The 13,129-nt window shown below is 43.3% G+C and overlaps 2 protein-coding genes across 3 annotated transcripts in view; one reads left to right on the plus strand and one right to left on the minus strand.

The window, feature by feature from the left end:
- The window catches only part of ALDH1L2 (aldehyde dehydrogenase 1 family member L2), a 33,823-nt gene extending 32,838 nt beyond the window's left edge, over window positions 1–985 (plus strand). Inside the window, exon 23 of the mRNA XM_086610288.1 lies at window positions 570–985. Within this exon, the coding sequence (XP_086466414.1) occupies window positions 570–625 (56 nt within the window). The 3' untranslated portion in view covers window positions 626–985. The remainder of the gene's footprint in view (window positions 1–569) is intronic.
- A 1,333-nt stretch (window positions 986–2,318) lies between these two features.
- Window positions 2,319–9,853, minus strand: NOPCHAP1 (NOP protein chaperone 1). 2 transcript variants are annotated; one of them, XM_086610289.1, is made up of 4 exons: window positions 9,784–9,853; window positions 7,576–7,662; window positions 4,585–4,721; window positions 2,319–3,116 (listed from the first exon to the last, which is right to left on the minus strand). In XM_086610289.1, the coding sequence occupies exons 1-4, from the start codon at window positions 9,851–9,853 to the stop codon at window positions 2,934–2,936; spliced, it is 477 nt and encodes a 158-aa protein (XP_086466415.1). In that variant the 3' UTR covers window positions 2,319–2,933. The 2 variants fall into 2 exon arrangements, with proteins under 2 accessions (XP_086466415.1, XP_086466416.1); XM_086610290.1 differs by lacking the exon at window positions 9,784–9,853 and adding an exon at window positions 9,475–9,540.
- Between the last annotated feature and the right edge of the window lie 3,276 nt (window positions 9,854–13,129).

The raw sequence follows: 13,129 nt of genomic DNA on the forward strand, positions 1-13,129 counted from the left end.
CCACAGAGAAAGACACCTAAAAAATCTTGTTCTTTTCAAACCCAGTTTTTAAAAAGGTGAGGTCTAGTCTGTCAAAGAAACTTTACATCTGTGGACAGATCAAGCCTCGTGGCAAAGATAAATGAAATGATAGAACCGATTCTTTCCTTTGGAATTTCTAGCAAGTATCAGACATTTCCTGCAACCGAAATAAGGAATAATGTCAGGAAAGAAAGACTACCGATTTTTACAGTTTCTTTGCCTGCCTAGAAACTTAGCATGGGCAAACTGGAGTTTGAAAGTTCAGCTGTGAGCCCCCAGTGGCCATCTAGAGACTGCCACTGCTTCAGTCCCACCCAGGTGGCTGCTTGTTAAATTCCAGCTCCTTCTTCTTTCCACATCTGTTTGGTTTAGCCTCTTCTTGTCAAACTAGTTCTGTAAATTTCAGTAAGTTAATTAGTTTCCATTGTTCCTTAAGGACTCAACTATTGGCTAAAACATTTTGAAGTTTTTAATAATAGAGTTACAGTCTCTTACAACATTCTTTTATTTAGGTGCTATTCTAACTGGTGAATATTGTGCTTGTACAGGTGAAGAAGCTCTTCATGAATACCTTAGAACCAAGGCTATCACTGTGGAATATTAAAGTAACAGCCTCACTTGGAAAATCAACTTTCAGCGGAGCTTGAATCTTAATGACTCCATGAAACACTTAATACGATGCCTAGGATATGCTGTCTGCAGTGCTACAACTGAAAAAAAAAAAACAAACCAAAAAACAAACAAACAAAAAAACCCCCACCCATTCCATGGATCAGTTTCTATAAATCAGGTCCAAATTTTAGTCTCATGGAAAGATAAAAGCATTTGGAAATTAACCTGAAGTTATTTAAATTATGCAGCAGCAGTAGTAGTTGTTAGCACAAAATCCCCCGAAAAAAAAAAGAACATGGTTCGGCTTACTTTTTAAAAATACAACTGAAGAATGAGTTCTCACATGCCTACTTCTTATTTATGTGAACATAATATTTACATGATCACTTTAAATCTTTAGTCATTAGGCTTCTCTTGAAGTTGAACTAAAATATACTTCTTATGCCATTTTTGCTATAAAGCAGTTCGAGTTTTACAGTAGCAATTAAACATTCTGCTCTGGTGATTCTTCAGCAGTACAGAAAACCTTTGTGCCATAAGTAAACCAATGCAAGAAAGTGCACTTACTATGATCTTTGTATAGTACGTACAAAGTTCAACATCGGTGTTAAACTATGCATATCAAGCTAAAGTTACTGGAAATATTTTCTATCTTTTCCTTGATACGGAATGTGTGATCTGCCTGCAATTTGGGAGGTGGTTACATTAACAGATTAAAATCACTTTTGTGTCTGTGCGCATGGACTGTTATCACCGTTTTATACAGCATGATTATTACTTTGTGTCTCATACTTTTTTTTTTTTAATCTGCGGGACTATCTCTTGTAAAATGACTGAGTTAAGATCTTGGCTTTCAAACTTTCTTCCGTTTGAAGAGAAGTTTTCCACAGATTGCGACCTTATCTAACTAAGCCTACCTAAAACCACTTGCTCTTCTTACAGTACTACTCCACCCAAAGCTTAATCTGATCTGTGGGCTGCCAATAAAAATAGAGCGGTCCTATTCTTTGATTCCCATCCTTCCCACTCTCTAAAATGTTTTGTGGTTTAGTCAGTTAATCCCAGTAAATCCCAGTAAATCATGCTCCCTTCTATTTTTAAGAAGCTGCCCTGTGAAAGAAAGACCAGAATCCTTGTTATTTCTTATCAAAAATATTACAGAAATAGATATTAAAACTATAGCTTTAAGGAATCAAAAATAAATTATGTAAATAATTGCAGGGTTTGAGTCATGACACTATGTTTAATATTTGAGCAAATACAATATAGAAAATTTTACTTTAATGGTGTAGAAAATACAAAGTTCCTTTAAGAAATGAAGGATGACATCCAGGAGCATGACAGATACTTTGGAAATGCAAACCAATCTGTGAAGGAAATGCAATGATTTGGGCTGTTGTATTTGATCAAACCAAGGTAAGTATGAATGAGTCACACTTTCACTGATTTTGGTTTCACAATTGTTTCAAGCTAGCCTATATACAGGCCAGCTGAAAATTCACCTTTTTATTCTTCTGGCAGTGACGGTTGTTAACGAAATGGAGAGGACAGAAACATAGCAGGGAAAGTGAGAGATGGAAAGTGTAGTTTAAAGCAACTGTCAACACCAGAGAGGGGGGGCTTGCCTGTTTAAGTACAGAGGGGATCTGCACTGCAGCCACAAACATTTCAGATGTGAGCTCATAACCTCCCTGTAGCGATACGGAGCTCGGTGCAGGCACAGAGGAAAAGTAATCCTTTGCTGAACTCTCCCTTGAGTCCCAGTGGCCCTCACCCATGCCAGCTCCTCCTGAAGTGACCTCAGCCTCAGCAGTTATTGTCATGAATGCAATGCAGACATCTCTCTAATGTACTTTAAGATAATGTTTAATGTTGAAGACATTGTACATATCATTTCACAGGACATGGAATATAAAAACCAAAGCTTTCTTCACTAGTTAACTCTTTCCTGCCCTTGAAGTGAAAACCCCTAACATACTACAAAAATCTTTAACAAAGCAAGGGAACGAGGATTTTAACTTGAACTAATTAAAGTGTCCCAAATTCTAGCTGCTTTCTTAGTCTAACCTATGATGAAGTTCATTTCCATATTGTCTGATGAATAAAACCGTTCCTAATTCTTCAGAAATCCAGCTTGCCTCAGTCGTGAGTGGATCCTGAATTCTCCACCATGAAAACTATAGCATTTCACGTGATCCTAGGACGCTACATTGGGAAACAAGGTAGTTTAAGGCCCAAGTCTTCAAAATAATAAAACACAATTTGTTTTGGGTTTTTTTTTAAGTAAAATAAAAATAGATTTAGTCATTCGCTTTGCTGTCCAAAATTTCTATTTTACCCTTTTCTCCCTTTTGTTTAGGAAACTTAATATTGTCTATTGTCACTTCATCAGTTTTACAGTCATCTTCAGATTCTGAGTCATCTTCTGAAATTAGTATGTCTTCATCTGTATCAGAATCACTCAGCTCAACTACAGCCACATTCTGGAAAAAAAAGACCTTAGTTAACACATTAAACATTTCTATAGCACTAGTAACATTTGAGTAAAACATAAACACGTAAAACAGCCTACTACTGTAAGAAAACCACAATCACAGTTAGAAAGGCTTTTGGGTTCTCCTAGGATTATGACAAATATCATGAACAGATTCCTAAATACATAAACTGTAATTTATATTGCCCTATAGCAAATGTAAGGCCATTTTTATATCAAAGAGAGAAATGAGTAAATAGCTGAACTCAAGATAGTCTAAATCAGATGTTTAAACTGGTGAGCAGGAGACATCAAAACTAATTTTCAGTAAAGAATTCAAATGGGTTCATGTGTGCATATATATTTATTAATACAGTTAATATCTTATATCAGTGTCTATGTTTATGGCACTACAACTACTGCAAAACAGCAAGTAGTTTAAACCGTGGATATTTTTTGAAGCAAAAGTGATCTTATATTTCCATATGCAGGGCCCTGATTTTTGAGGTCTGTTTTTATCTCTGAAAGCATCTGTCTTAAACTGATGATCCTCACCTCAAAAACTTTCTGTATGCTGAAAAGCAAAATACAGGAATTTGAGATGCAAATAAATTTATTCAGTGATTTGCAAATAGCATTATGCTATTAACCATGAGTTCTGCTGGCTTGTTTATTATAAAGCCGAGACACTTGTCAGACACTGTGGCATGAAAAATCTTTCAAAAATCTTGTTCAAGTTGCCCATTCCACTTCAGTGTATTAAAACAAATAATTTTCATGATCCACTTTGCTTTCTCACTATTTATTTGGAATTTTTCAGCATATACCAGCACTGGACAACCTATTGCATGTAGGCTGGATACAACCTACAAGAATTTTGAATGCAACCAGTGGCCAAGAAATTATTGTGACAGCTCACACAGCGAACTCCAGGCTGCCTTATTTCTGCCTTTTATCTTGTGAGTCTGCAGGCCAGAAGGCACTTGTCTGGGATGTGCACATACCACATCACTTTCACATTGAAATTTCCCTACATGAGCGTGTGGCTGTAGCACTTCAGTGAAAAACAGAACGAAAATATTGATGTGAATGTAAATAAACAGACAAATACTGGCCATAAAGGATCATAAAACCACTGTAACAACTTTTCTTAACACAAGACCTATTAGCTAGTCCTAAAAATACCTACGAAGCACAGCTGAAAGCCAGTTATTACTCTTATACTAAAGGCTTATATCTTATTCTGGCCTTAAATGACTTCGTCCTCAGTCATTAAATTCTGCAAGTACGAAATCCAAGTAGTAAATTTTAACCAAATAAGCATTTTCATTACATCTATGTTTCGAATTTGCAGAGTGCAGACTAAAATGGTAAAGACGTAGCCTTCTCTACCAAATTAGCTCATTCTAAGATTAGGGAATTATTTTAATCACATCTGTATTTACTTTAGAAAATAAAAAAATATAGGAAGTATTTACCATTTCTATGACTTTTTCTGTTGCACTGTCTAGATTTTCAATATCAAACTGATGAGCTGGTGCTGTTACCATTTTTTTTCTTAGCTCATCATTTGCATGGGCCATCTGTGGTAAAAAGCTCTGTACTCGGTCCAAAACTGAAAAAGAAGTAATTATCACAGGTATATATACAAACAGAGGCACATTGATTTATACACTTATACCTCAGAAATCTGAGCATTTAAACAGATTCCATTTCAACTGTAATTTCCAGCTGTCTACCATATTAAAGATGTTTTAATAGGAGGATTTATTATAGTATTTTATTTCCCAAGACATAAACAGCAAAAGGATATTGAATCTCTTGGTTAGCATGTGGTGCAAGAAGAAATCACTTCAACAATTCCGTTTGGATTCTTAAAACAAAATGTGACTACTTTCAGAAAACCTGCTTGTGAATTCCACGGTTTTCAGTATGTATTGAGTGCCATCTTAAGAAACTTCCATATCAGCATTCTCTCCAATGGAAATACAACTGTGTGCTCCTCTCGTCCTTATTAAAGTATACACTGAAAGTCTCAAAGAAGATGGAAAAAATTAGCTGTAGCACAGATGCCACAGATGTCATGCTACACAAAAGAAAGTTCAACATAACAATCAAGAGGGGCTCTGAAATTACGATGATGGGAGAGAGACGGATGAGAGATGGGAGAGACGGATGGGAGAGAGATGATGCTCTAGATTGAAGTATAAAGCACTGACCCTCTACAGAAACATCCCTCTAAGCTCAGTGGGACTTCCCAACAATTTTACGATAGTAAGTGTCATTAGAACAATCACACCCATTTCCCTTCCAGGGAGGCAGGGAATATCTTCACCTGCCTCCAGAGTTTCTTCAAATAATCTTTGCTCCATACATGCAGATAAGCCAGTCACTAGTTTTCATTCTCTGTGAAGTAAGAGGTGCTATTCCGAGTGAGCGCCACAGAGGTCTAATAGGTATCATCTACCTTTGAAACACTGTCATCTTCATAAAGACTTTAAACCGAGAAAGATCTCAATATTACAAACTGGTTTTTCTATTGCTTTCAAAATCTCAGCTCAATCACAAAAATACAATGATTTGACATGAGTCCTTTTTAAATTAAATGCTTTTATACATCAAATGTTTTATACTGATAAATTTCTTCTGAAAAGAGATAAGAAGCCCAGATCAGCAAAAAAGCAACGGCGTTATACTGGAAAAGAACAATCTGAGACTAAAGAACTCTGGTATATTTCCATGAGGAGAAAAACTCCTTAAGATACACTAGTTTTAAAGAATAAAAATTTTTACACTATGTCCTCTTATGAACAGAGTTACACTGAAGAGAACGTTAGTAATCTATGTGTAGCTTTGACTAAGAAGGAACATAGCACGATTACAGAAAAAAAAAATTCATAATTGTCGTGGTTTTAGGCTGATCCAGCAACTAAAACTCACACAGTCTTTCCTTCTCCAGTAAAGTGGAGAGGAGAAAAATATAATAAAGGGACTGAGGCATGAGACAAGAACAGAGGGAGCACCCACCAACCATGGTCCTGGGCAAAACAGACTTGGCTTTCTTAAAAGCAAAACTATTTATTGACGGTTACTTAAAAGGACAAAGGGAAACAAAACTGGTTACGTGAGAGGATAAAAAGAAACAAAGCAGATCTTAAAAACTGACACCTTCCTCCCCCCCATCCCCAGCTGCACAGGGGGCAGGGACTGGGGGAGTGCAGGTCAGTTCATTCCGTGCTGTTACTGCTGCTTCTCTCTTAAAGGAGGAGGAGTCTTTACACCCTTTTCCCCTGCTCCAGTGGATCCCCTACCCACGAGGAAAAATCCACAAACTTCTCCAACATGAGTCCAGCCCACAGGAAGCAATCCTTCCCCACAGATTGCCCCAGTGTGGGCTTTACCACAGTCTCGGATACTTAGGGAGTTGTAGCCACTCGCTCCGGCGTGGGCCGTCACGAAGACTCCAGATGCCTCTCTGCCTTGTCATGCACCCCAACACGACCATCCTCAGGCTCAGGCATCTTCTCTCCACGGGCTGCGAGTGGGTCTCTACTCCGAGGCCGTCCTGGTTGCAGGGGGGCCACCTGCTATCTCACCACCAGCTGCAGGGGAAACTCGGCTCCGGCACACCTCCTCCCGCTCCATCCTCACTGACCTGCTGTCGATGCGGCTGTTTCTCTCAGATCTCAGTCCTCTCCAGGTGAGCTCAGCCCAGTGGGCACCCTGGGAGTGGGGTGCCCCCGAGTTCCCCAGCCAGCTCCGCCGCCGCCGGGCGGCGCCAGCCTGACCCAGGCAGCTGCCCAGCCGGGAGCCAGGGAGTGGGGGCAGTGCCCTCCTCCCTTCTCTCCTCGCTCCTGGGCAAAGCACCTTTTCCGGTTCCTTTGTCCCGACTTAAATAGGGCAATTCGCAGAGGCGCTGATTGGCTCAACCCCGAGGGGGATGGCAGTCTGATCTGGTGGCCAGAACCAGGTCTGACCCGGTTCCAAAACCAGGGAGGTCACAGGGACCAAAGCCCCTGTCCTGCCACCAGAACCCCCATCCCCTCCACATCAAACCATGACATTAATACATTCAAATTGATTTGTTATGAGTGAATGGTTATATGATTTGGCTTAATAATCTTGCCAACATATTTACTAAAAATAAAGTTCTGAAAGGGATCTACATGACTTGGGTCAATTTGAAAGTAGCTGACTAAACAGACAGTGGGAGCACTTCTGCAAGGAGAACTAAGTCCCTAAAATTTAACAGCTGTAACGCCTAGCACGGCAAAATCTAGTTCCGTGGAAGCAGCAGTTACATGACTAACCTGTGTGATGTGCGACTGCAACAGAGGACCTTGCACCAGCAGAAACAGAACATGAGAGTTTCCCCCTCTACTGATGCAAGGAAAGCACTGAAGCAAAAGTCATGTCAAAGATTTGTCACCTACTACTTGACACTGTTCCAATAACAAAGTCATACTCACCATTGCTCCTTGGCATCCTCACTGTCTGCAAAGTTGTGGCCTTCTTGCTGCTACATTTTGAACTAATCAACAAAGTTTCTTCCAGCCCTGGAAACAAACAAGTATTTCAATGTTTACCCGTGTCAACCACAAATGTCACATTTTAATTGTAAGGCTCTCTTTTTGCTGCTACTTTTCCACCTCTCTACAAGACTACTAAACATGAGGATTCAACTGCCTCTGCCTCCAGGAATTCCACTCTGCTTTCCTGCAAATATTGCTTCTTGATGTCTGTTTGGGGTGGTCATCTCTATTTCCGTATGTCGTAGATAGTGTCTAGAACTTGCTACCGTAGTAACAGGCTGTAAAAGCAGATGGATCAGCAGGTTCAACACGGAATTAGACAAACCCAGGGCAACAGAGGGTCTATGTTTAGCCCGTATCCAGGGCTAAAAAATAGCCAGCTGTTCTATTACCCAGTGATCCCTCTCCACTCGAGGAGGGGAATCGGGAAAAGGAAGGAAGAGCTGTGGGTTGAGATAAGAACTATTTAATAATTGAAGTAATATAGAATAAAGTGAAATCAAAAATAATTATAATAATTATATATACAGACAAGTGATGTACGATGCAATTGCTCACCACTCCTTGACTGTTCCTGGCTACTGATCCCAGAGCAGGAAGATCTCGAAACTGCAATCCTGGGCCAAAGAGAACGTAGGCCTCGGCCGCAGAATAACAGGTGAGACCCTCCCAGGGACAGCAACCATTTAGAAAGAGAGAACTCATCCCCAAAAAACTTTCAAATTTATAGTGAGCATGACATTACATGGTAAGGAATATCTATTTGCCCGTTCAGGTGTCAGTCGCCCTGGCCGTGCTCCCTCCAGGTTCTTGGACCTCTTGTTAGCAAAAACAAGTTGAAAAGTTTTTGATCACTATGGATACCTGCACACCAAGGCTGGCTACAAACTAAACCAAAGTGCCTTATGTCTTATCAACTTTGTTCTCACCCAATCGGGTGCTGCAGTCTTCTTAAAGAATGCAGCTTACTTTAGGAATGTAGCTTTTCTGAACGGAAAATTGATTTTATGATTCTATCTCAGCAAAACTGGGACAAAGTCATAATCGGGCACTAAAAGGACTGAGCAGGAACTACCCCCCAGCATCCTACCCCTTCAATTGCAGACACCGGGTGATTCCAAGAACGGGGAGCACACAGTGCTTAAACGAACCAGTTCTCTGTAACTATCACCGGCTATCGCAGTTCTTGGAAGAAAGAATTCTGGGCTACATGGACCACTGGCCTGACCCTGCAGGTTACTTCTTACAGGCTCCCACTGTTTTTAAAGTCTTTGTCAAAGGATTATTTAGTGACAGTTACCAACGTATTGAGAGGCTACCTGTAACACCCCACAGCAAAACACCGTGAGGTAACAGCCAACGGGTGCTACTTACACCGATTTGAATCCCTTCAAATAACGGATAACGGGTGCTACTCACACCGATTTGAATCCCTTCAAATAACGGATAACGGGTGCTACTCACACCGATTTGAATCCCTTCTAACAACGGATAACGGGTGCTACTTACACCGATTTGAATCCCTCCCCTCGCACGTGTGACCGCGGCGGCCACCAACGAAATCGGGCCACCAACGGCGCTGCTAACGACATAAATGAACTGTTTGCAAGAGCAGCGCGGCAAGACCCAGACGACGTCGGGAAACTCGGCATTACTTAGGCAAGTTAGTTCTTATGACCGTCGACAGAGCCACCAGCCCTTTATCGTCAACTAAAGCGAAGCTTTATTCCTTTTAAAATGTTTTTATGCTCACAGAAATGTCGTTACGGCTGTCGCTACTAATTTAACGTGATTTTTACTAATTTAACGCGATTTCCCCCCGCTCCCGGTGTTTACTTCGCATTACGGTGGCAGCCCCCGGGAAAACAGCAGCTCTTCAGAACACGGGCGGTGCACTAGCGAGCGCGGCACCAGCAGCCGGGGGAGGCTGAGAAGCCCTCGCCCTCGGGCTGCCCACCAAACGGCGGCACCAGGGGCTCACCACGACCGGACGGACTCCCCGGCTCCCCGGCTCGCCCCTCCGCGACCTCCCGGCCCCGAGTGGGCGGCCAGGCGGAGCCCCGCGGCGCCCGGCCGAAAGGCGAGCGGGAGGCCCAGCTCAGCTCGGCGAGCAGCGTCGCACCCCCCGGCCGCGGGGCTCCTCACCTCCTCGGCGCCCCACGGCCAGCAGCTCCCGGGAGGCGGCCGGACCCGCCGCTCCGCCATCCGCCGCCATGCGCCGGCCGGGCCGGAAGCGGCTGTGGGCCGGGAGGGGCACCGAGCGGGGCGCTCGCCCCGTGGCGGCGCAGCGCCCCCTGGAGGGCAGGAGGCCCCGGCACGCGGGGGCGCGGCCGGTGAACAGCGGAGCCGCGGGAACAGCTGTAAATCCGGTGTAACGCGTCCCGGCCGAACCTGTCGTTACCTCGAACCCGTGAGCGCCACGCTGGGCACCAACCTAGTGAGCCACTCGCTCACTCCCCGCTGGTGGGATGGGGGAGAGAATCGGAAGGACCAAAGTCAGAAAACTCGTGGGTGGAGGCAATGACAGTTTAACAGGTAAGGCAAAAGCTGCACACGCAGCCAAAGCCAAACAAGGAATTCAGTCACTTCTTCCCAGAATTATTGCCTTCCAATACCTGAAGGGAACCTACAGGAAAGCTGGGGAGGGACTTTGTACAAGAGTGTCTGCTGATAGGACAAGGGGAAATGGGTTTAAGTTGAAGGAGAACAGATTTAGATTAGATCTTAGGAAGAAATTCTTCAGTACGAGGGTGGTAAGACTTTGGAATAAATTGCCCAGAGAAGTTGTGGATGCCCCCTCCCTGGAGGTGTTCAAGGCCAGGTTGGACAGAGCCTTGAGTAGCCTGATCTAGTTGAGAGGCGTCCCTGCCCATGACAGGGAGGTTGGATTAGATGATCTCTAAGGTCCCTTCCAGCCTATGCCATTCCATGATTCTATGATCCCCATGGGCAGGCAGCTGTTCAGCCATCTCCAGGAAAGCAGCGCTCCATCACATGTAACGATCACTTGGGAAGACAAACGCCACCACTCCAAACAACCTCCTTTCCTTCTTTCCCCAGCTTTATATGCCAAGCATGACGTCATATGGTATGGAATATCCCTTTGGTCAGTTGGGGCCAGCTGACCCAGCTGTGTCCCCTGCCACCTTCTTCTGCATCCCCGGCCTACTCACTGGTGTGGGATGAGAAGCAGCAAAGGCCTTGACTCTGTGTAAGTGCTGCTCAGCAATGACGAAAATATCCCTGTGTTATCAACACTGTTTTCAGCACAAATCCAAAACGTAGCCCCATACCAGCTACTATGAAGAAAATTAACTGTATCTCAGCCATAACCAGCATGATGTTACAAAGAAAAAAAAATATTTTTTAATCTTTATGAAATGGTTTGGCACGAAAAGTCCATCTCATCACTTGGAGGAGAAATGAAAGCATGAAACTAAGCTGCAAGCAGATAACGTTACTTGAAAGCTTGCCAGCAGCTGCTGTTCTATGAAAACTTTCCCATTTTCATTATCAGAATTTGACAAATGCACCTAAAATTAAATTTAAGACCCTCAGGGAATTTTAATTATCTTTTGGAAAAGAAACTTATACAACCGTCAAGTTCAGTTGGCACAGGCCAACCTGTTAGTCAAGATTTGTTCTGCAGATTCTGTCCCTACCTGTTTATAACCCAGACAATGTGAAAGCTGTAAAAAGAGAACTGAATGGTTCATAGGAGATGAGATGGGAAGTCCAAGCCAAAAATGAGAAAAAGGAACAAGCAGGTTAAGTCATGTTTAATATGCTCTCATTGCAAAGGACACAAAAAAAAACCCCAAAACCACCAACAAAAAAAAAAACCACAGATGCCAGTATCTTATAATTAACAAATACAAAGGAGTAAGAAGCAAACCTTCTGCAAGTTCTCAAGCAAGAGACTGCACTGTTGTTTTCCTGACAGACTGGCCCAAACAAGCGTCCTCTGCCACTTTTTCTGCCAACCTGCGGCACCAGCTGCATTCCACTGAATTTGCTATCTGGTTTGTACCTTTGTACCCAACTGCATTCTAGTATTTTGTTTTCTCAGAAAAATCCTATTGCTAGCTTTGACGGCTGAAAAATCTCGAGGACTGAGGTTTTTGCCTTGGGCCACAATAGTGAGTCTTTCTGAATTTGTACACAGCCCAAAATAACAGTGCATGAACCTCAAGTCGTGTATTTCATTCATGGGTATTATGCAATTTCAGTGGAAGGAAGGGCATAATACTGCCGAGGAACCTGTAACGAGGAGTGATGAACTGATTGCCCAAGATCACCAGACAAGCAATTAGAAAAGCCAGAAATAGCACCCTCGGGTGCAGAAATATTGCAGAAATAGCAAACCTCCGGTTTATATCGTAACCTCTTGGCAACAGAGGCAGGTGTGATCTTTATCTGATTTGCAAGGTGGCCCAACTATGTATCCCCACTGCATGACACCTGAGCACACACGGGACACGGATATAAATGTTTTTTGCTAGGGTAGGGGGACAGCCAAAATTCCCACTAAATTCAGGCTTGAGACAGCATTCACCACTGAATTAATAGCTCTGATGTTTCGGCTGCTCCATTCATTTAATGCAGTATTGACTCAGAGTTCAAGGTGATGCTTCACTACTGAAGTGCAGATTTTTTTGGCCCTGGTCCTGCAAATACATTCTCCTGTGCTTAAGTTTCTGTTTTTCCACACATACCCACAGCAGCTAGCTCCAGTTTACGGCAGACACCTGATGACTTGCCCATGCTATCTTTTGTTTTGTCAATAGAAAGGACAAGACACGCTGTAGACTTGACTGCTGACACCACCATGAAATCCCGGTTCTCTTTTCTTCCTCTTTCTTGCCTTTCACCTTCCACTTAAGGCAACACCAGTACTTCGAAGTGTCAAGCAACAATCGAGGAATAATACTAGTAATGATAATAAATGCAGAAATTTAGGTGGCTTGACTATTTTAATGTATTAATATGAAGCGTGTCTCAAAACAAGAGTTTTGAGGATTGATTAAAAGGGCCCAGCAAGGCCTTGATCCCGTATTTAGCTTAACACAGGCAGCTGACTTCAAGGGAGTTTCTCGCAGGCTTAACATTTAAGCCCTCAGTGTTGTGTGCAGGCTATACGGTATAGCTGGGCGAGAGCAAGAATATTCCAACTGACCCAAATACTGAAAAACTTGGATTCCTGAGGAAGCTATTTTTAGCCAAGCAGCAGGAAAGAACGAAAACGTCCCAGTAGCTGACGTTCTGGAGTCAGTACAAAACGCTGACTTGTGCTACGACGCCAAGAAAGCTTCTCCAAGTGGAAGCAAAGGCGCCGTCACCGCCGGCCAGGGGAGAGCCTTCGCGGCGCGCTCCGCTTCCCGGCCCTTTGTTTTCCCCCGGCTGTGAAGTGCCCGCCGGGCCCCTGCGGTGGGAGCGAGGCGAGGGCCCAGCTTCGCCCCGTCCGCCACCGAGCACCGAGCTGCCCGAGGGG

Source organism: Tauraco erythrolophus, chromosome 4 (assembly GCF_009769465.1).
Source record: "Tauraco erythrolophus isolate bTauEry1 chromosome 4, bTauEry1.pri, whole genome shotgun sequence".
NCBI classification, from domain to species: domain Eukaryota; kingdom Metazoa; phylum Chordata; class Aves; order Musophagiformes; family Musophagidae; genus Tauraco; species Tauraco erythrolophus.

Bases quoted from the DNA above. Each gene is read 5' to 3' on its own strand.
- NOPCHAP1 (XM_086610289.1), bottom strand. From the start codon at position 9,853: ATGGCGGCGGATGGCGGAGCGGCGGGTCCGGCCGCCTCCCGGGAGCTG. The intron at 7,663-9,783 runs GTGAGGAGCCCC...GTTTGTTTCCAG, and splicing joins GGCCGTGGGGCGCCGAGGAG to GGCTGGAAGAAACTTTGTTG. The intron at 4,722-7,575 runs GTGAGTATGACT...CTTCTTTTTCAG, and splicing joins GAGGATGCCAAGGAGCAATG to TTTTGGACCGAGTACAGAGC.